The sequence below is a fragment of the Crinia signifera genome, chromosome 6, assembly GCF_055691185.1.
Source record: "Crinia signifera chromosome 6, ASM5569118v1, whole genome shotgun sequence".
In the NCBI taxonomy this organism is placed as follows: domain Eukaryota; kingdom Metazoa; phylum Chordata; class Amphibia; order Anura; family Myobatrachidae; genus Crinia; species Crinia signifera.
The window spans coordinates 172722987-172747251 of record NC_139222.1 but is presented as its reverse complement, the minus strand read 5'-3'; the positions used below and the strand labels follow the sequence as shown (position 1 = coordinate 172747251).

Below are 24265 nucleotides of genomic sequence, written 5' to 3'. Positions count from 1 at the left end.
GGCCCAATATGTCCCTTAATGGCAAAATAAAAAATCACAAAGAATATCGGAAAGCGGCGTGTCAGCGGAATGACCCTGGATTGTCGAAAAACGGACATGAATTTGACAATTCACGGCCATTTTCAACATAGTAGAGCCAACTGGTTTAAAAGTTGGATCTGTTTTGTCGAATTCCGCATTCAATGCTGTTGGAAACAGTAGCAATGAATAGCCGGTGGGCTCAGTTAGGCGGAAATAGCCCCGACATTGAATTCCCCCCAGAATCTGATTGGTGCGGACAACATCATGTATTGGGGGAGGTTGGGGGTGCAGGGGTTTGGATGACACCAGGTGACATCATCCAAGGAGGTGATTGGTTGCTCACAGCAATACCCCATGTTCAATAGAACTCCCATCTTACTAAAAATACACCTTGGTGTCATCCCTTATGGTCGACATAGGCAAGGTTAACAGTCAATTTTGACATGAGTTTTTCATGATTTTCTTTTAAAAAAGGTGACTACTTTACTATCCAAGGGGATATAATAGTGTTCTGAGTGCAGCGAGGCACTGTGACCGGAGCATTTCGAGTAATTACACAGATTGCTGATGTACTCTTATATAGATTTAAAAAATCATGAAAAACTAATGAAAAACTTTGACTGTCAACCTTAAGCTTATGTCGACCTAAGGTATGTTGACCCTTTTTTTTGTGTTGAACTAGTCACTGTCGGCCATTAGTGGTCGTCCTTATGACTGTTGACCTACACATTGTCTATCATCTATACCGTAACCAGATTGATAAACCTTATAAAACAAGCACAAGATTATACATACTTGCTGACTTTGTAGTCCTCCTTTTGTGGAGAAAGTTCTATGATGTCAGGATGTGCATCTCTCAGTGACTAAACTGCAAGCCTGCCCATGACCAGCTCATTTCCCACCCAGACATACACAGGGCGGGATGTTGTAACATCCGCGGCCCCCTTCGCCGGACATCGCATTTTTAATAACGGCATATGCTATAACATATGCCGTTATTCATGCAAGGGACAGCTCTTGCGGTAAGAGCTGTCCCTTGCGATGCGGTGCCGGCGCTGGACTTCCGGGTCTGTGACCCGGGAGTCCATCTGCGCATGCGCAGACCCCGGCGCCGGCCGCAGGGCACGCTGGGAGGGATCCGTGACGGATCCCTCAAACAGCGCTGCGGTAAGAAGCCCATAGGCTTCTGCAGGGATTCGCCAGCTTTAGCTGGCGATTCCCTCCGCAGCGCTGACACTGCGGAGGCGCCATATAGCATATAGAGATGCGGTAGAAACCCCGAAAACGGGGTTTTTACCGCATTTCTGCTATATAGCATCCCGCCCACAATGAGGTATTTCCAGTGTCCACTCACATATTTTGTATGTCAGGAATCAGAGAGTACCTCAGAGGTGCTCAATGGTGTCATTAAGGAGTGTGACTCATGGGGCCTGATGTATCAAGCTTCATAAACTGATATAGTAGAGAGTGATAAACGACCAGCCAATCAGCCATGTTACAGGCTAGGTTTGAAAAATGTCAGGCAGGAGCTGATTGGCTGGTTGTTTATCACTCTCCATTTTATTACTTTTGAAGCTTGATACATCTGGCCCATGATCACTTGGTAAATGTATGTATATGTAAATTTTATGTATGTACATTTTGTGTACAGATCAATTCCCAAATTTACAAAGTAAATATTTAATACTGTTGCCAGACAAACCGAACCCAGACAGACTGTGACCATTACAGCTGTATGGCAATATTGACACTTCCCCTTCTATACTGCCGTGTTCTCAGGTTCACCCATAGGAAAGGGAGATTCCAAGTGGCCCTCAGTTACATAAAATTAATGGCTGTAAACTTTATTATTCCTACTTTAATAATAAAGACACACAAACCATAGAAGATAATGAATAACAGCAAAATAGTTATCTGCCCCAGTCAAACACAAATTAAGAAAAAAAACAACATACCCTTCATTTTCCAGATAGTATCTTACTATCACCCACGGTATAATAAAGAGAAGAGGACAAACTGCAACAAAAAAAAAAGAAAGAGGAAAGACAGGTGTTAGGGATCTCAATTGATCTGTATGTTGGACACTTTGCGACCCCTTTTGAATTAATGTACTTCAGTAGCATTATATCTATCATGGGAGCAGGCTATGTCTTCAGTGCACACAGATCCATGGGTCCTGGAGGGCTTTCAACTGCACACCCTGCACCCAGGACTGACCACTGTGCCTCATGTACATATTAATTACACATACCTGCCTAATGTCCTGGAACAACCAGTAAGCTCCCAGAAATTGAGTGGCCTTTCCAGCCCCCGAAATGTGAAAGTTTTCATATATCTGCTGCACTCTGGGTGGCCTATGATGTGATTTGGCCTGAATTACATCATCGTATCCACCTCCACTGTTGCGGTTTTCGGGGACAGTCCCGCATCCTGTCTCAGACCGGCAATGTCCTGCGGTGGGGGGGGGGGGGGGGGGCAGCAGGGAGTCCCCCTGTCATCCGTTGAATGGATTCTGTGCGCATATGCACAGCATCTATTCACTCAGCAGAGAGGCTCCCTGGCCAGCAACTTACAGAGCCACTGGTCAGGCCCCCACAGTGCTGAAAATGAAGGGGGTGGCCTTGTGTGAAATGACGTGATTTGTAGATCACGCCCCCTTGTCACTAAGCCACGCCCCCTTGTTCCGGGCGTGCACCTCCGGTGAGCGCAGCTGTCCCTCTTTCAATTGCTGAAAAGTTGGGAGGTATAATCTCAGTATTGTATAATGGGGTGTGTGGCCATGATGACACAATTGCTGCCACCAAGCCCCTGTACTGTATCACCATGACCCGTCAACAGCCCAGGACTGACCCAGGTTATTTTTGCGAGGTGAAAGGGGTATAACAGCTCACCTATTTATTTTCTTACATAACCAAAAAAAAAAACCTGAAGGATTAACTGAGGCAGAAAAATGTTACTTTAACTTATTTGGAGGATGCGTATGGTACCTGGATGATGAAATGATTTGTGCAGAATATTGGCACTACAGGGATGTGCGCAGTCCCTCGCTTTAGTTACCACAAAACTGTGCACCTTCGCAGTCAATGCATTCTTTGGGGTACCTTTGCTAAAGCTTCTAAAAATCAAAATAGGTGATGTTGCCCATAGCAATCAATCAGATTCTGTTTAGCATTTTCTAGGATGCAATAGAGAAATGATAGATATAATTTAATCTGAATGGTTGCTATGGGATACATCACCTCTTTTCATTTTTGGAACTATCATTTTTACCCTATTGGCCAGGCATTCACTACCACGGTCCTCAAGATACACCAATAGTGCAGGTTTTAGTGATATCCAGGCTTCAGCACAGATGGTTTAATTAGAAAAACTCAGGTACTAATTACGTCACCTGCATAGGCGAAGCTAGGGGGTGGTCCGGAGGTTCACAGGACCACCTATTAGCTCATTTTGTGTCTCTAGCCCCCTGGCAACCGGAGATACCTCCAGGCAAAGCTGGAACGTTTTCCCTATAGGATAACATGGGACCCGCTAATTCCGACCCCCACCCAGTTCACCTGCGGCCAGTTCCCGCTTCGGCATCACTGAAGCTCGAGGTTGATCTCAGTCGAACCCAAATCGCTGGGCCTTCAATCTGATACCAGGCTGGATCCATATGGGTTAATTGGTTCCAAGGATATTGAGGTTAAACCGTTTTTTTTTTTTTTTCATTTCTTAAATGTAATTTCATGACTGTTTATGTTCTTTGAGGGCAGATTTCTCTGGAACTGAACAGCCCAGTTTCACGGGACCAAAATCATTCAAAGCCAACTCAAAAGTTCTTCAATATGAAATGGGTCAGTTGGTTCCGAAGATATAGCTGGTTGGTTAAAGGGGGGTAGGAAGAGGGGAGTGGTTGTCTCTCCCCCTCACAACAGATCCTGGGACCATATTCCCGGGTAAATCCCTGCATTTTCTGTTGTGAAAGGGGTATTATTTCAAACAGCCGTGACCTGCAGTGCTCTGAATACAGACGGGCAGCCCCCTGCTCTCTGCCCAGCTGTCAATGACTGTCACCCCTGCAGCTTCCACTCCAATTCTTCTCCCCGCTTTCACCTCAGCCCGCCCCCCCCTTTAATCATGTGGTGCCGGTGCCCGGCGTGCTCCCCCGACGTCACGCACAACAACAGCGTGCACAATATTTCAAATATCCACTCGGCTAGAGGGGACACCAGGAGGGGAGTGGGAGCGTGCTCTCCGCTGCGCTCTGCTCCTCTCCCCATAGAAGCAGCTGCACCGCTCCTTATCTCTCCCTGCATTAGGCTCATATAAAAATTTACAGTAAGTAGCACTTTTGGGGGCATTGCTTAAGGGACGCTACAAGTGGCGGTATGTGGGGGCATTACGCATAATGTGTGGCTTAATGTGTAAGAGCAATTAAGGTGTGCAGCATCATGTGTAAGCGGCACTATGTGTGCAGCATCACGTGTAAGGGACATTATGTGTGCAGCATCATGTGTAATGGGTACTATGGTGTGCGGCATCATGTGTAATGGGTACTATGGTGTGCGGCATCATGTATAATGGGTACTATGGTGTGCGGCATCATGTGTAATGGGTACTATGGTGCCATCAAGCAAGAACCCCCTAGCAATGAGCATGTAGGTAAGCAGCACTTATGTGGCAAATATGTAATGGGCATTACGGTTTGTTATATAGTATGTAATGGACATCATGATGTGTGGCACAATGTGTAATGGGCATTATGGTGTGTGGCCTTATGTGTAATTGGCATTACGGTGTGTGGCTTTATGTGTAATGGGTATTACGGAGTTTGCTAAAATGTGTAATGGGCATTACTGTGTATGGTCTAAAGTGTAATACCACACCCCTTTTTGTGATGACACGCCTCCTTCCCATGAGGCCAAACCCCCTTTTGCCGAGCGGCGTAGCCGCGCAAAGGTCCCCCTACTGTTGTTTCTAGATCTGGGACCACCCATTACCATAAGTCTACATTCGCCTATGGTCACCTATGCTCAAGCCTGGATATCACTAAAACCTGCACTGTTAGGGCTATTTCACACGCTCAGGCTCCTGCCGGACGGCGAAATCCCGCATGGCTAGGAAGCCGTGCCGCACACAGTAGTTTACAATGGAGGGGATGGCCACAGTCCGGCAGCTGTCCCTTCCAGTGGTGGGATCCGGCTGCAACCGGACGGCCGGGCCGTGGCCGTCCCGTGGGAGTAGACACAATTGTGTCCATTATTAACTACAGTGTGTGGCATTACTTCCTGGCCGTGTGGGATTTTGCTGTCCTGCAGGAGCCGGAGCGTGTGAAATAGCCCTTAGTGTGCCTCGAGGACTGTGGTTGGGAATGCCTGCTATAGGACGAGATGTACTGAGCTTGAAAAGTGATAAAATAGAGAGTGAAAAACTTCCAGCCAATCAGCTGCAAACTGCCATGTCACAGGCCGTGTTGTAAAAATGAAAGGTAGGAGCTGATTGGTTGGTGGTTTATCACTCTCCATTTTATCACTTTTCAAGGCTTAGTACATCTCGCCCTCAGTGTACAAAGTCTGACAAATGTAATGTGTGTGATAGCCTCATACTCTTGCATGACATAGTGGCAGTTATTTAATGGGCTCACAAATTATTTAATTTTACTAATGGAAAGCTAATAAGATAGCCCAGCTAAATATAATTTTAGAATAGGTAAAACCTGAATTTTATATTTTCCTGACACTGTATCATGTTGGAAAAATTAAACGGTCACTACATTAAATAACATAGTACATACATAAGTGTATACTTTACATAGTACATTACATAGTACATACATAAGTGTATACTTACACCAGCCAATAGCTATGTATCTCAGCAACATGCGTCTCTCAGACAGAACCATGCTCACTATTGTTGTGTGTAGATATATTCCTTCTACCAGCAGCCAGAAAAAGTTGGCACCGACAAAGAAATGCAGCGATATATGTACAAATTTACAGGAAATAGGTTCCTAGAAAACAGAATGGGTTTGTCCTTAGTCTATAATATGGACAGTTACAACAGTATTGTGACTTTATAGAAAAATAAGCAGCTATGGGTAGACTTGTGGCACTAATGTTAAATGGGATAAACATGGAAAATACATTCAAATGATTATGTGTTCCCCATGTACTCTCGTGGTTAATGGGGTGTCTGGTGGCAGCATTCAAGTAAAGGACCACTAGGACTTTCTCTCACCCAGATAACTAACATTTGTTTCCACTTGAACAAGATGTCAAGAGACTGCAATGAGCTCTTTGTTTACAATCATTGTGCAACATTGTGCGACACTCTCTTGTACTGGGTGAATTGGCCACCAGGAAAGTTAGGTCAGTTCATACTGCCTGCACATCTCCAAAAGGACAGCAGTCAGATAAAACTTGTGTTTATGGGCAGATTCTCAGCCTGCAGCTAAAATAAAATGGAGGTATGCTTTGTCTGTTGATGAACATTCATTTACGGAGAGTTTATTTAGTGAATGCAACCCTACCCTACACTGGAAAACCATTAAGGCAAGGGTTATGTCAGACTAGATGGTTCTTATCTGCAGTCAAATTATATGTCTCTATGTTAAAATAGGTGGTACTGAATGTCATCTGCAAGTGTCCTGACCTCTGCAGCCTGCCCTGTTGTCTGTCTCCTCCTCCACCACTGAGGCCACCTCCGTGTCCCTTCAGAGGAGAGGAGAGTGCGTCGCACGGCTCTCCTTCCCCTCACTGTGTCCCTGTGACTGGGCCGTCAGCCAATCAGAACTCCCAGGCCAGCAGCCAATCAGGAGCCGGCCCACAAGCTTTAATTGGCTGACGAGAGGAAGGGGAAGGAGAGACATGTGGTGCAATGCGCTCTCCTCCCCTCCAAAGGGAAGTGGCGGCGGTGGCGGCAGTGGCGGAGGAGGAGACAGACAGCAGGGGACTGGGCTAAGGGCAGGAGGCGCGAGTGCTGCACTCTCCTCTCTCTGACAGTGGCAGCAGCAACAATGGTGAGTTGCACTGCTGGTGGGAAATTCTAGCACCGTGGGGGTATATCTGGCACAGTGGGAGCATATGTGTATCTGGCACTGTGAGGGCATATGTGTATCTGGCACTATTGGGGGCATATGTGTAATTGGGGGCATATGTGTATCTGGCACTATTGGGGGCATATTTGTATCTGGCACTATTGAGGGCATACAGTATGTGTATCATGACCCTATTTTCATTGGCATGTGGCCACACCCAATTTTTGACACGCGCACACAGTACCACTAAGTATTTTTTGAGATTTGCACCACTGGCTGGGGGGCCATTGTTTATCTGGCACTGCTGGGGGGCATTGTGCATATATGGCACTACTGGTGGCATTATGCATTTAAAAAGTTTATGCAACAATATATGCCCCGTCCCTTTGTAGCTCCAACCACATCACTGCTTACTTCTGTCCCACTCAGAGTTCCTGAACCTATTTTCCTACAAAAATAGCACTAGTTAAAGATAAAAGCAGTGGTTTCAATGCATGGTGCTGAGGGTTGATGTATGGTGCTGCACTGTCCAGTGGATCACAATCCGCATCCAGGTGTCACCATCTACAGTGTCAGGAATTGGGTGCTGCAGTGTGATATTCTCTTGCAGCACTCGGCTCCTGTCACAGATGAAGAGCTGGCACTACAGACATCCCCGTCTCGGGGAGCAGCCAGCATCTCTGTTCCCAGAGTGAAGAAATGGAGATCCCACTCAGGCCACACCTTCTTGTTGTGCTGCCACACCTTCAGCGCAGCGGTAGTATGGAATGTTAGTGCAGAATGTGCACTGGGTGTCACCACACCCAATGACAACTTTGGAACTGCCCATTCCCCCTAAACTGATGTGGTTAACATCTGACATGCACAGAGCATTTTGGCAAGCATTGTTATTAGAGAAACTCCCATATCATAATTATACATATTATCCTGATTTTATGGAACATTAGATAATACCCCAGCGAGACGAATACTTGGATTGATCTGTTTGCTTTTGTGTTATTTTCCAATTTTTCACTCCTAGGGTAGATTTTATGTTTAGTTAAATTAAGCTCTCTTTATTTAGCTTCAGGTTGAGTATCCTTTATCCAAATATCTGTTATCCAAATCATTCCGAAAACCATACATTCCAGAAAGTGAATTTTTTTTTTTTTTTTGCTAAAAGCGGTGCTGGGGACATCAGTAACAGCACTACTGAGGACATGATATGTAACTGGCACTACTGGGGACATCTGTAACAGCACTACTGAGGACATGATATGTAACTGGCACTACTGGGGACATCTGTAACAGCACTACTGAGGACATGATATGTATCTGACACTACTGGAGGCATCTGTAACAGCACTACTGAGGACATGATATGTATCTGACACTACTGGAGGCATCTGTAACAGCACTACTGAGGACATGATATGTAACTGGCACTACTGGGGGCATCTGTAACAGCACTACTGAGGATATGATATGTAACTGGCACTACTGGGGACATCTGCAACAGCACTACTGGGGATACCAGTAACAGCACTACTGAGGACATGATATGTAACTGGCACTACTGGGGACATCTGTAACAGCACTACTGAGGACATGATATGTAACTGGCACTACTGGGGACATCTGTAACAGCACTACTGAGGACATGATATATATCTGACACTACTGGAGGCATCTGTAACAGCACTACAGAGGACATGATATGTATCTGACACTACTGGAGGCATCTGTAACAGCACTACTGAGGACATGATATGTAATTGGCACTACTGGGGACATCTGTAACAGCACTACTGAGGACATGATATGTAACTGGCACTACTGGGGACATCTGTAACAGCACTACCGAGGACATGATATGTAACAGCACTACTTGGGACACCTGTAACAGCACTACTGAGAACATGATATGTAACTGGCACTACTGCGGACATCTGTAACAGCACTACTGAGGACATGATATGTAACTGGCACTACTGGGGACATCTGTAACAGCACTACTGAGGACATGATATGTAACTGGCACTACTGGGGACATCTGTAACAGCACTACTGAGGACATGATATGTAACTGGCACTACTGGGGACATCTGTAACAGCACTACTGAGGACATGATATGTAACTGGCACTACTGGGGACATCTGTAACAGCACTACTGAGGACATGATATGTAACTGGCACTACTGGGGACATCTGTAACAGCACTACTGAGGACATGATATGTAGCTAGCACTACTGGGGACATCTGTAACAGCACTACTGAGGACATGATATGTAACTGGCACTACTGGGGACATCTGTAACAGCACTACTGAGGACATGATATGTAACTGGCACTACTGGGGACATCTGTAACAGCACTACTGAGGACATGATATGTAACAGCAGTACTGGGGACACCTGTAACAGCACTAATGAGAACATGATATGTAACTGGCACTACTGGGGACATCTGTAACAGCACTACCGAGGACATGATATGTAACTGGCACTACTGGGGACATCTGTAACAGCACTACTGAGGACATGATATGTAGCTAGCACTACTGGGGACATCTGTAACAGCACTACTGAGGACATGATATGTAACTGGCACTACTGGGGACATCTGTAACAGCACTACTGAGGACATGATATGTAACTGGCACTACTGGGGACATCTGTAACAGCACTACTGAGGACATGATATGTAACAGCAGTACTGGGGACACCTGTAACAGCACTAATGAGAACATGATATGTAACTGGCACTACTGGGGACATCTGTAACAGCACTACCGAGGACATGATATTTAACTGGCACTACTGGGGACATCTGTAACAGCACTACTGAGGACATGATATGTAACTAGCACTACTGGGGACATCTGTAACAGCACTACTGAGGACATGATATGTAGCTAGCACTACTGGGGACATCTGTAACAGCACTACTGAGGACATGATATGTAACTGGCACTACTGGGGACATCTGTAACAGCACTACTGAGGACATGATATGTAACTGGCACTACTGGGGACATCTGTAACAGCACTACTGAGGACATGATATGTAACAGCAGTACTGGGGACACCTGTAACAGCACTAATGAGAACATGATATGTAACTGGCACTACTGGGGACATCTGTAACAGCACTACTGAGGACATGATATTTAACTGGCACTACTGGGGACATCTGTAACAGCACTACTGAGGACATGATATGTAACTAGCACTACTGGGGACATCTGTAACAGCACTACTGAGGACATGATATGTAACTGGCACTACTGGGGACATCTGTAACAGCACTACTGAGGACATGATATGTAACTAGCACTACTGGGGACATCTGCAACAGCACTACTGAGGACATGAAATGTAACTTGCACTGAATTTGTGCAAGACAATGATTGCTTGGCATTTAAATTCAGTATCTGAGATAGTACACAAACTTTGTTTAATTTTTGAAACCTTGTTTTATGCACAAATAAAATATATTTGTGTGTATTTCAAGTGTTTGATGTGTTTGTACAACAAAAATGCAAGATACCTCAAGATTGAAATCTAAAAATATTCTGAAATACGGAATAATCCGTTATCTAAAATCCGAGCATTTTGGATAAGGGAGACACAACCTATATTATGTGATCTTCGGACATCTGAGTAACTCAAAAACACACTGCTGGGACCAATGAAGCAGAAACCAAGAATACATACCCATTTTCTAGGAAGGATCAACATGTCAATCTTGATGTAGTTTTTGGTGAGCTGCGAGCAATCTTGTATGCACGGAGCTGTAGCTATTGGTTTTGTACTAAAACCTTTGGCTATAGTAATGTTGGGGAAGGGGGGGGGGGGGGGGGGTACTGCTGTGAGGTAGACTTTGCAGGGTCTGGGGAGTTGCTGTGAGGTGGCTATTGTACATTGCTTCCTGTATTTTATATCATTAACTAGAATTGTCTCTGTTAATGATTTTTGAGATATTTCATTACACATTTAAACCTCCTCCCCGTTAGATAAACCATGCCTGAAGTTTTTCTGCCATGGCCATTTTGCCTTTGGCCTTTGCTGGTAATAAAGCCAGGTACACTTGATGGCATTTGCTCCAAGGCTAACAATTGTCAGCCAACTTCTGGGTAGATTCTATATAAAAAAAATAATCCTGACGATAGTGCCAGTAAAGAGCACTGAAACGTTGATCACCAATGTGACACTGTACTGTAGTTTTTTTGCACCCTAAGGAACCGAGTGCTGCACCTACCCATGTATGTATATCACTTTATTGCTAAAGCTGTGAAGGCACTGGGGCAAGTTATCTACGTGTTGCGAGTGCCGATTCCCCCTACTATACTATATACATATATATATATATTTATTCTTTAAGTAGAGATTATGAACTTTAAATAAATAAATGGGAACATGTGCTAATCTGTAAATATATTTTCTTTCAGATTTCATTAACACCACTTAGGCAGACTACTTTTTATTGACTAACTCTGTCTCTGGGAAATTCAATAGCTAGCTGTAAAATCTGGCTATTGCCATGTTCAACTCAATGCTGATAATTTGAGATTGTGTTGCTCCATATTAAATTTTGTCAGTTTTACTGATTAATCATTTAGTATAATTGCTATCAGTAATTTGTGAACAGAAATAGATAATTAAAAAAAACTTCCATCTTTGTGCAAGGCTAACTTCCAACTCTGGCCACATTCAAATTAATTTAATGAATTGGCTTATGCAAGCCAACCTGCAACAGCTGTGCTGTCTGTACTGGATGCGCCTATATGCAGCAATGTGCTTTATCTAATTTCACTTTATCTCCACTTTATCTCCAGTTACAGTATCTCTTCTCCGGGCTTAATACATCTGCCCCAGTGTATGGTCATGATAGTAAATGATTGCATGATACAATGCCTGTATTCATTTTGCTGGCAACTTATTTATTAATTGGTAACTTAGTAAACAAACTAGTAAGCCAGCTGGAAGCAATTGTTTTGAAAGCTAGTTTGCTACCTTGTGATTGCCTCTATGTTTGTGCATGTGTGAGATAGTGATGTAGTTTCCCTCACTGCCAACAGATAGCCGTGTATTGGAGACACACAAATGGACACTAGACATCTATATATAGCATACCCTCCAACATGACCCATTCCATTAGGTACAAAATGCTCTGCTTCTGGACTTTTTCCTTAATTTAGGATTGCCTTCACCTCTGCTGGAACACCGTTATCGCCACTGAACTAGTTCAACACAGGTGACTGCAATTATCAATTAAGAGGGAAGTTGAGAAACAGCGCATTTTGTACCTAATGGAACGGGTCATGTTGGAGGGTATGATATAGATCAGGGCTGGGCAACACCGGCCCTCCAGATGTTAATGAACTACACATCCCAGGATGATTTGCATTAGTTTTGCTATGTGGCCATGCTGAAACTGATGCAAGGCATGCTGGGATGTGTAGTTCATCAACATCTGGAGGGCCGGTGTTGCCCAGCCCTGATATAGATCATACTTGCATACCTGACCCTCTCCATGCGGGAGAAAATGCTCTGTTTCTGGACTTTCCTGGTAATGTATGATTGCCATAACCTGTGGGGAGCTAGGTAAAGGTGTTTCACCACAGGTGCTGGCAATCATATATTACCAGGGAAGTCCAGGAGCAGAGCATTTTCTCCCGCATGGAGAGGGTCAGGTAGGCAAGTATGATATAGATGACCATGGCATATGATAAACACATTTTTAATAAAGTTATTATTTACCTCTGGTCTTATGATAGATAGCCATTCATCTTCATCTCTGATCTTTTTTGGGGTGTGATGGGTGCTGTGGACTATATCTTTTATCAGGACAGCCAGAGCTTTCATAATAAACGAAGCAAAGAGATTCATGTGGATATAATTTCTGGTACAGTGAAGTTTCCTGGAAATGCCAAAAGCAGACAGGTATTTACACACGCAATAAAAATAATTCTGCTTATTATTAATTGCTTTTAAACAGTACACATAGATCTAGCCCACTATTATTGGGTGTTACAATGTGCTGCTTTAGAATATGTGAAAGCCTCCAGTTTAATTAAAAAAAAAATATATAATTTAATAAGTAATACCCCTCCTTTTACACTGCCACAAAAACCCGGGTTTTTTCCCTTGTGGACCCGGGTCAGCGGCCATGTAAAAGGGGCTAACCCATGTCCCTAGAACACGGGCAGGACCTGGGTAGACGGCTCCCATTTACATCAATGGGGGAAGCCCAATCTCCGGACCGCAGTATCCGCAGGTTGGACTGGGGGGCACACCAGGGGCCGGACTGGGACTAGAAATTGGCCCTGGCATTTTGAGCACACAGGCCAACCTGCAGTAGGCGGGAAAGTTGCGTGGCGAAAAAGGGGACGTGGTCTCACAGAAAGGAGGCGTAGCATCAGAAAAAGGAGGCATTACACATGGAACACACCGTAATGCAAATTACAGAACATGACACAATCTGGACCCCACAGGCTGCTCCCACTGTATAATAACAGGAAACCACAGGCTGCACCCCTGCACAATAACAGAACACCACAGGCTGCCCCCCCTGCACAATAAATGGACACCACAGGCTGCTCCCCCTGGACAGTAACAACACCACAGGCTGCTTCCCATGCACAATAACTGGACACCAAAGCCTGCTTCTCCTGCACAATAGCAGAACTGAGGAGTCAGGACACCACAGGCTTCTCTCAGAGAAGCCCTGTTCTCCCCCTTTACAGATGAGGCTGTGAAGATGATTTCATATTTATTCCTCTGTCTCCACGCTGCTGCAGCTTCATAAAAATTGATCCTCTCCCCCTGTTTCAGTTATTGTTCACCCCCCCCCCCCTCCCCAATGCTACATAAAAAAATTAGAAGAGTAACCATTCTAATGAAGCAGAGGAGGTTGAAGGGGGAGAGGAACAATATTTTTAAAGCTGCAGCAGCGTGGAGGCCAGAAGAAGGGAGACGGTGGGGATGAGAATAAAAGCAGCTAGTTAACAATAAAATCTTACCCTTGGTGCTCCCGCTCTCAACCCTCCTGTGCTACCCGGGCTAGTAGTGCCCCCAAAGAGAGAGACCCACAGTGGCTGGAATTTGAAGGCAAGCAACGTAATGACGGGGTACATCATGACGCTGCTCTTGCAGGACCTGACCCCGGAACTCTAGCGACTCGCGCATGCGCTCGCATTCCTCAGGTCCTCAGTGCAGGAGGCCGGCTGCCATGTTTCCTAAGCCGCGGCTTTGAGAATATTTCTTAGGAAACATGGCCGCCGGCATCCTGCAAACCTGCGCCAGCGGATCTCAAATTCGGCCCACCTGTCCATCGGCCCTTCTGGCATTTGCCAGAAGTGCCAGATGGCCAGTCCGGCCCTGGGGCACACTGTCTGCTGTACTCTGTAGACAGCAGTAGAGGCAGGGAGGAGGTGAATGGATGCCTGTGTATGGCATCCATTCACCTCGCTGATGGGGGCTGGGGGGTTCACGGTGGCTGGGGCAGCCCAGCAGCTTACCTTGGTGCTGGGCTTGCCCCCAGTTCCACAGTCCGGGTCTCGGCGTGGTGATCGGCGGTCCTGGTAATTAGAGATGATGACATCTCCAAGCGCCAGCTCAGGAACCGCCTTCACCAGGGTGGGGGATGCATTCGAAATTTGTCTGGGTAGACAGTGTAAAACGTTACAAACACTGGGTTGCACCCTGGTTGAAGCTGGATCCAAAAACTCGGGTGCGACCTGGCATTTTGGTGTAAAATGGGTATAGCACACAGTATATGTTATTTAGGAAACAAGGGGTTGATGATTCAGCTAAATTGTTTCAGATAAATGGCTTAGGCAGTGAATGAATAAAAAATGATTGTAAGCTGATTTTGTTTATTGGCATAGCCAGCTTTAACATGAGAGGGGAGTAAAGATGGGGAGTAAAGATGGAAAAACAGGTTTAGGAATGAAATATCAATGTGTACAGTAGTGACATAATTTGCTATATTTATTGACATTTTTTAAATTATTTTAGACTTTTAATCTTTTTTATTTGTATTACTTTAAGGCAGCAGCCTTATTTTATATGAAGTACAATGGTATTGCAGCTAGATATAACATAGTTTAAAGAATATCTTTTTGAAACATTAAGTTTATCCATTAGCCCAATACCATCTTGAGAGTTGGACAGAGAGAGAGAACACTTACACATATTGGCAACCGTGCTCTTGTGCTGTATTAAATCCAAATGATCTGTATCAAATTACTGTTATAATTTCACTGTTAAGTTAATAGGTTACTCTAATTCCACTATCATCTAAGTACTGTCTAAGGATACCATATGACGCACATAAGGGCCAGTAATGTGTAATGCGAAGAGACATTCATACAAGAATATGTCAGTTAATTGCCATGCCAATGACCGATAAAGATGATAGTTCCATGTACTACACTAAGAATAGAATGAAATCTTATCTTAAAATTACAGTTTTATAATATTAATGACTATACAATGGCGTAAAAAAGTTCTTTCCCCTACCTGATTTTTTTGATTGTAACAAAATATACATCAGACCGGATGGAGTAAAAATCCCGGCGGTCGGAATCCCGGCATTCGGAATACCGACGTTAATATCCCGACCGCCGCAGTGCCGGCAATTTCTCCCGGTACTTATGTAATATCTGGTCTCCCGTTTTTCTTATGAGACCGCATCCCCTCGCGGGGCTCGCTGCGCTCGCCACGCTTCGGGCACGGTGGCTCGCTGCGCTCGCCACACTATATAAAATCAACTCCATGCGTAGTTGGATACTAGGGGTATGAAAAAATGGGGTGCATTTAACATGGGAGCCCAGATAATACATAAGTACCTTTCTCCCTCTATGGGTGTCCACGACAAACTCGGAATTCGCATTCAGTTTAGTAATTTTAGTAATGATAATGTGCGATTTTTTAGACATGTGTGATTTTTTTAGAAATGAAAGTGTTCAGTATTTAGTAAAAAGTGTCACTGTGGCATGACACCGGGGCTGGTTTCATAAATACGGGGGACTCCTACGCTTTTTGACTCTTTTATTTTTTAAACCAGGTCTGGTTCAATGAGCCTGGGGCTGGTTATGCTCTGGTGGGGGGGACGCCACGCCATTTTTTTTTAATATTAACTTTTAAACATTTTTTAAGACAGCTCATTAATCTGTGCATTGTTCTGTCAAATTGAATTGAAACTGGTCGCTACTTATGTATTATCTGGGAATTGCCAGTAGAATACCTTCTGGCAACCAACCACTCTGTTTCTGATGGTATCCGGTCGATAGGTCTAAGTTGACAGTCAATAGGTCGACCACTATTGGCAGGCAATAGATCGACACATGAAAAAGGCTAATCTGGTCTAGGTCAACATTGACAAAATGTGAACACAAGCAAAAGGTTGACATGTCAATGGTTGACGCAAGAAAAGGACTACACAAGTTGTTATGATTTTTTTAACCGACTTATTCTTACTTCACAACAGTGGCATAACTACACTGTGGCAGCCAGCTTAGTTACGCCCACTATAATGGGCGCCAGGGAATTTTTGATGGGGAGGCACAAAATTTCAGGCTACACCACTGCTTCACGATCCAAGTGGGCATAGAGGCAGCAAGGCACAGATGTCAACATAGACACCAAAGAATCCTTATAAAATGTGTGTCAACCTTTTCCCGCCACAACCATTTCCAAGCCACCCTTTTTACTTGTGTCAACCTTTTGTCAATGTCAGCATGCACCATGTCCAATTTTCCTGTGTCGACCGATTGCGACTTAGACACTGCGAATTAGACCTACCTAATAATCCACACCAGTTTCTGACTAGTCCCATTGTATTTGACCAGGTCAAATAACACACAGCCTGGTGTGATCGCAAACAATGTAACCACACAAGGCAAGTAGTTAAAGCAGTAACATTACTGTGTCATTTGATGTACAAACCTGAACATGAGAAGGATACAAAGGGCGAGTATAAGAGTCCCAAGCGAAATTGAGTACCCAATAGTGTAGCATATTTTTAACAATGAGAGCACTGCGTGTTCTTCCTCCTGTAACAACATTATATAAACAGTTATATATACACAAAATTCATGCTCCTTGCATAGTTTCTACTAATTATTTCATTTCATTTATATGTACAGTACATCTTGTCTATAGCAAATAGATGCTTTTGTGTATATAAAGAGAAGACGCTCTACTTGAGACATAACTCAACAGTGCCAGACATTGATTTGGAAGTTTTTTGGCATATCTGACGGGAGTGCTAGGTATGCCATGGCTTTGGGACACCAAGGGGGAAATTTACTAAGATGGGAGATCTATTTCACATGGGATGTTGCTATGGGCAACCAATCAGATACTATCTATAATCTTCTAGAAGGTGCTAAATAAATAAGAAGTAGATTCTGATTGGCTGCCCACAGCAACATTCTATGTAAAATAAAACTCCTATCTAAGTAAATATTCCCACCCAGGTATCATTTTGATATTGTTCTTTGATCCTAAAGAGACTCTACATGTGAGGATGCCATTTTTTTGGGGACACATATGTTGGTTTACTATTGTTTTTGAAACCAAAACTGTCAGTGTGCTATAAGTTTTGGACTTACAGTAAATACCACATTGTTTTTTTTTTTAAATACCAAAAGTATCAGTGTGTCATTGTACTTGGTCCCCAGATGCCAGTGTAACATTGTTATGTGAACAAGTTATCACTGTGCCATACTACCAAGGTTCATATACTAGTAAGCCCGCTCGAAGCTAATGCTTCGAAAGCTAGTAGATGTACTTTCACTTGTGGCCAACAGAAGCGCAGTGTTTCAGAGCCACCATTATTCTCTGTACCTAGAAGTACATGTGTAATTATTTTGGACCTCAGTTGGCAGTGTCTCAATTGATGTAAACCTTACCTTACATGTGTGTCAATGTTCTGGAACCAGATTATCAATCTGCTATTGTACTTGTACTTCTATTGTCAGTTTTCCATTGCTCTTGGGGCATGTTGTTGTGTGAGCCCAGGTGCCCTTATGCTGTTTTACTGGGACTCCAATTATAAGCGGTAAATTTTCTAAACTTACATTCAATGTCATCCAAGATCAATCTCGAATGACATTGTTCATGTTTTTGTATTTTCTTTTTAAATTCGGATACAATGGTTATTAAGCTGCTGAGTATCTGTAATTAGTATTTTCTTGTGGTGTATGTATTTGTAACCATTTATATTTTTCATCCTTGTTTTCCGTCCATATTTTACAACTCTACAGAACATGGCAGAATGTTGCTGTGGTTCATATTGCCTAAATGCCTAATCATTAATTGAAACTTAAAAAACCTTGAAGATTCAGCACAGGCTGTGCCTTTTTGGTTGAAAGTGTCATTTGTGGGATTGTCTTGGCACAGACATATAAATGTAATGTCCCAAACCTGGGTATAGTAAGAGGAGTGTTGTGAAGTTGGTGAGCTTTTTGTGAGTTGTGGGAAGTTGTTTTGCAATTTCTGTGAGTGTTATTGTGTGTGAAAGTGATCTTGTCTTCTTTTCTTCTTGTGGTAGATTCTCATTGGTTGCCAGTGGCATAACTATAAATTTAGCTCCCCCCTGCCATAAAAATCCCCCCCCCCTTCTTCAGTAAAACATGACAATGGTGCAGACTGGTTACCTGGGCCACTGTGTGGTGCCATGTAAAGGGAGGAGGGTGGGCTGTCACCTACGGTACACAGCTACAGTAGACAGCCACCGCCGCCCATTACCATTGAGTGACAGCAAACTGTGTATTAGTACCGGACAGCAGGTATTTTTCAGTGTGCCCCGAGACCGTTAGCTCCCCCAAGCCACTGCTGGGGCTGCCACACCATAGTTACGCCACTGTTGGTTGCCCCATTGTCTGTCAGCCATCCGGATTCCCTATTTATTAAACTGCAGGTTTTTAGAAGTGGATAAGTTGCCCATAACTACCAATAAGATTCTACTTTTCCTTTACCCAGCACCTTCCAGAAGATAATAGCTAGAATCTGATTGACAAATCAGGGACCTTGAAAATATTGTTCTCATGTTGTAGAGATTGTATTATATTTTAGACAACTAGATCACTGTATTTAAGATTTTCATAAACAGATTGGAGAACTGTTCAAATCCTGAAATTCATAATTGAGTTTCCATAACTTTGTTATTATGGAACATTCCATACTTGGAATGTATCTGTTTGAATGTAAACAGCAGGAAATATGTATGACAGCTGTATACTGTAGTTAAGAAGAAGTTCAAAATTAATGTAAAGGTGTGGAATAAACACATTGGGTGCTGTGTTTCTCCTCAGTGCAGTCTTTATTGAATTGTGAACACAGTTTTTTAAGCCAATTTAGCGCCAGTTGCACTAAGCTTCAAAAGTAATAAAATGGAGAGTGATAAACAGCCAGCCAATCAGCTCTTACCTGCCATGCCAATGTCAGGCAGGAGCTGATTGGTTGGTTATCACTCTCCATTTTACCACTTTTGATGATTAGTGCATATGGCCATTACTCTGAATTGGCATGTGACCCGGGAGTCCATCTGCGCATGTGCAGAGCACAGATCCCTCACAGCGCTGCGGTAAGAAGCCCATAGGCTTATGCAGGGAATCTCCAGCTTTTGCTGTCGATTCCCTCCGCAATGGTGACACTGCGGAGGGGGGACAGAACATACAGAAATGCGGTAAAAACCCGATAACGGGGTTTTTACCGCATTTCTGTGTTAGAGACTCGCCCCCTTATTAAGCTCGGTGAAGTGATAAACTGTCTGGTTTTTATCACCGGCCAATCAGCTCCTACCTGTGAATTTACAGGCTTGGTTTGAAAAATGACAGGTAGGAGCTGATTGGTCAGTGATAAAAATCAGACACTTTATCACTTCACCGAGCTTAAGGTCTTTTTGGTGGATCTATTTTTCCTAGGATGGTGCTGGGAGCCACCCAGTTTCCAATTGTGTCCATACAAATTGTCTTCTAAGACATACTTTTTCAACTAAAGCCCATGGAGGTAGTCATACGACACAACTTTATATAACAGAAAAAGGCCAATTAATTAAGTTGTGTTCTTTGTTGGAGATACCGACATAGATTTCCGATAAATTGAGGCTTTAAGGCTTTTAATCAGGCCTGTATGATCAGAAAATTTAAGGAGATTTGTTCCCCCTGATGAAGTGTGTGATTACAAACAACTGTTAATACAGAAAACTATTCCAGCTATATATATATATATATATATATATATATATATATATATATATATATAGCAACAGAAGAAATCCGGCACTCCACCAAAGAATCAGCTGTACTTGCTCCGGTGCCTTCCCAGGTACTGAGACCAAATGTAGAGAAAATGGCAATAAGGCGTCACTCGGAGACTGCATAAAGTTTCAAAGCTTTATTGTGGTGACCGACACCAGTGTTTCGAGCTTTATGCTCGTCCTCAGGGTACCCTGAGGACGAGCATAAAGCTCGAAACACTGGTGTCGGTCACCACAATAAAGCTTTGAAACTTTATGCAGTCTCCGAGTGACGCCTTATTGCCATTTTCTCTATATATATATATATATATATATGGGGGATGGCGGCCTGGCACTCTCCCAGCGGCGGTCACGGTACCCCGGTGCCCTTGAAGGATAGATTTGTAGGTTCAGGAAAGAATCACGGCACGCCAGGGAGATTTTTAAAGTGTATATTGAAGAAAAAACCACACCAATGTTTCGGAGCTTGACGCTCCTTTTTCAAGGTTACACTGTTTTCACCTTGAAAAAGGAGCGTCAAGCTCCGAAACGTTGGTGTGGTTTTTTCTTCAATATACACTTTGAAAATCTCCCTGGAGTGCCGTGATTCTTTCCTGAACCTATATATATATATATATATATATATATATATATATATATATATATATATATAGTATACACAGTGTGCGGCACTCGTAGCGAATAATCAAGCAGAGTCAAAAGTCGTCTATTTTAATATTTAATTAATATTTAATAGACGACTTTTGACTCTGCTTGATTATTCGCTACGAGTGCCGCACACTGTGTATACTACCAATCCCTCTATCAGTGAGGGCACCGGGCGCAGCAATTGGAACAGGAGTGAGTGCCGGACCAGCTGTACTTTACTTTATATATATATATATATATATATATATATATATATATATATATATAGATAGATAGATAGATAGATAGATATAGATATATACACGCACAAAATGAAATATGTGCATATAAACAAGATAATAAAAGGTTAAGATAAAACTAAATCTATGAACATATCATATATAGCCTATTCTCAGGGCCATGTTAATGTATAGGCACAAAGCACGGGTGCCCAGGGCCCGGTTAAAGCCTCATTCTTCATAAAATATTAAGACCATAATAAATACCATAATGAAACATCTGTATGTGTATGGTGAATAAAACCTTGGAATGCAATTATTTGCACGTGGATGCACACACATTCTGGTTGGCCTGCGAAGCAGCGTTAATTTTCTGCTTAGCAAGCCTTGTAACGCCGCCCACTGGGCATGCGAATGCCCACCCCTGACAGCACAGCGAATGTACCTGCCGCATTGCGAATAGGTGTTTTGCATAAACATCCATTTGCAGGCTAGCGTACGGGCCGATAATCATTTGGTGTGCACGGCTTCACCATCGGTCCCCCATGCCACCGCAAAATAGAATGAGGGCCTAAGAATGCAAACATAACTTTATCCACATTTAAGCCCATACATGTTTATTAATAAATAAAATGTGTTCAAAGTAATTCAGTTTCATTACAGGAAAAGCTGCAAAATAACATTTTCAACATTTTTAAACTCGCGGACACCGACAAGACTTTAAACTTACCATGGTGGCCCACGTGAAAACACACAAATAACCCCCCAGTGATGAAACAAAACACAGTGGCCCTACAGTAGCAGAGACACAGTGGCCCCCACAATAGCACAAAAACAGTGGCCTCCACAGTAGTACATTGGCCCCCACAATAGCACAAACACATTGACCCTCTCCAGTAATTCCATACTTTACCTACACTAGGGATGGCCATCATTGCCCTTGCCATCGATGGTTAACATCAATAGCAAAAGTGCAACTGGCCATCGATAGTGTATACATATTCAATGGATGACCAGAGATGTTTTCACATATCGATGGACATCCATTTTCTTTGAATGATTGGTCTGTGGGCCAATCAAAATACTGGGGCAGGGCTTCATGGGTTTTGGTGACAGAGCTATGCTCTGTGTCCCGACACCTTGGGTGAAAAAGCAAAACCAAACTATTCATAACAGAGCAGTAGCATTGAAGTCCAACACGGAGCAGCAGTTTGTGGAGGTCCAGCACAGAGCAGTAGCATGGAGGTCCAGCATGGAGGATCTGTGGACACTGGCAGGCGAATGGGCACTCCATGCGGGTAGGCAACATGGCGTTCGTGACATATTAGTCACCACAGGAAATGAGCCGGCTACTGCTGCACAGCTGCACAGTGCTGCTGGTGGGGATGGTAGCACAACTGGCAAAAGCTAATTTGATTCAACTGTTTTAACAGCTCCATAATTCTAGGGGCCTGAATGCAGGTGTGGGTGGTGGTCACATAAGCAGAGCAGACAGGCTACATTGTCTATCAGCCTACAAGCCTGGCTCCAGACAGTGAATGGCTGTCAGGATAGGTGGCTGTGGCTCCAACCATGTGCAAGGGGCATGCTTCACAAACTGCTGAGCCTGCCCCTGGTCTCCTGGGAAGCTAGACAATGGGAATCCATGGACAGGCTTAGGAGTGTGCCGGCATGCTGATTTCCAGGTGACGCATAGTGCCAGCTGTAATCAACCCTGCTGATCCCAGGGGAACCATCCTTTAGTGGTTCCAGTGCATTCTTAGCCCTGCCTATACTGGCTTATACATATTAAATCAGAAGTCCCTCATGTGGTTTACAGGAAGTGGGACTTTTTAGAGACAAACCAGCTCATTTCTCAGGCATAGGGAGTTAGTTTGTCATTTAAACGTTAGTGTTAAGTCTGACTTTGAACAGTCTTCTGAAAATAATGTGTATGCTTTTGGTTTATTATATATTTATAAGCACACAGAGTGAAGATGTGTGGTACACCCGATATTATATGGTGATAAATGTGCCTTCCTGGATATCTCTCTCTCCCTCTCTCTCTCTAACACATATATATATATATATATATATATATACACGCCACCATGTCTACTTACTGTACTTTGTGTTGATTACTGACCTGCGAGTGTTGACATCCCCACGCATTGCTATTCATTGGATGCATCTCCTTTATCAGCACCCACAGGCAAGCTGTATACCACGAGACTGGTTGAGTGCCATTACTTGTAAGTGTATATATATATATATATATATATATATATATATATATGTTTATGGAAAGTTAGAAGCCCGCTGACAATTATCTCACTGCAACTTTGTATATTGCAGGAATTTGTACTGTATTTAGTTAAAATCTGGAACTACAGTACATCTATAAATCCAAGTGATCCCAGTGGATTAAGAGTAAAGAGTGATGGAAATAAATCAAACTCACATTTTGTTTGAAGTGATTATTCACAGTACATTCCGTGCTATCCCGCCAGATATCTGTTGAGTTCTCTTTCGTCTGCCAAATACCCTTGTCAGTGCAGTATCTGTAGGTGTACCCAGTGCTTCCTAAAATTAAACAGAGTCTCAAAATGCACATTACAATTAAAATTAATGATTTGCTTATAATTTTCTTCCATCACATTTATATTCATAATAAAATCCCCACGACGGACTAAGTCAGAAATTGATATCTGAGTTAATAGTACACAACTAAAAGCAGCTAAAACACATTTAACAGGAAGCAGGCATCTGTGGGTGGAACACGGCCGTTTAGGGGGAGTGCCGTGTCAGTGACGTGCCTGAGTTTGTAGCCATCTTACAGTGTAGTAGAAGCAATAATAATTACTGTTCTACTGTTTTTGGAAACGTTGGAAATGTTTACATATAGTAGTACCAGGTGAAAATGAATTCAAATCCAATAAAAAACCAGCATCCTAAGGCCTTCGCCCCTCCAGCAACTGTCCACGGCAATGTATTGTGTTTCAATTAATAGTATTATTCTCGGTACAATGTATTTTTTATTCTCTGAGCTCTCTAAATAAAATAAATGATGATGATGATGATGATGATGATTACACCTTATCTGCAGTATATCTCTATATGACAGTATG

The 24265-nt window shown here is 43.3% G+C and overlaps 1 protein-coding gene across 2 annotated transcripts in view; it reads right to left on the bottom strand.

The window, feature by feature from the left end:
• Window positions 1-24265, bottom strand: part of GLP2R (glucagon like peptide 2 receptor) — a 154746-nt gene that overhangs the window by 26867 nt on the left and 103614 nt on the right. For both annotated transcript variants that reach the window (XM_083145525.1, XM_083145526.1), the window contains 5 exons: window positions 23599-23720; window positions 16974-17080; window positions 12783-12942; window positions 5854-6013; window positions 1977-2037 (listed from right to left, as the gene is read on the bottom strand). In XM_083145525.1, the coding sequence (XP_083001651.1) occupies window positions 1977-2037; window positions 5854-6013; window positions 12783-12942; window positions 16974-17080; window positions 23599-23720 (610 nt within the window). The remainder of the gene's footprint in view (window positions 1-1976; window positions 2038-5853; window positions 6014-12782; window positions 12943-16973; window positions 17081-23598; window positions 23721-24265) is intronic.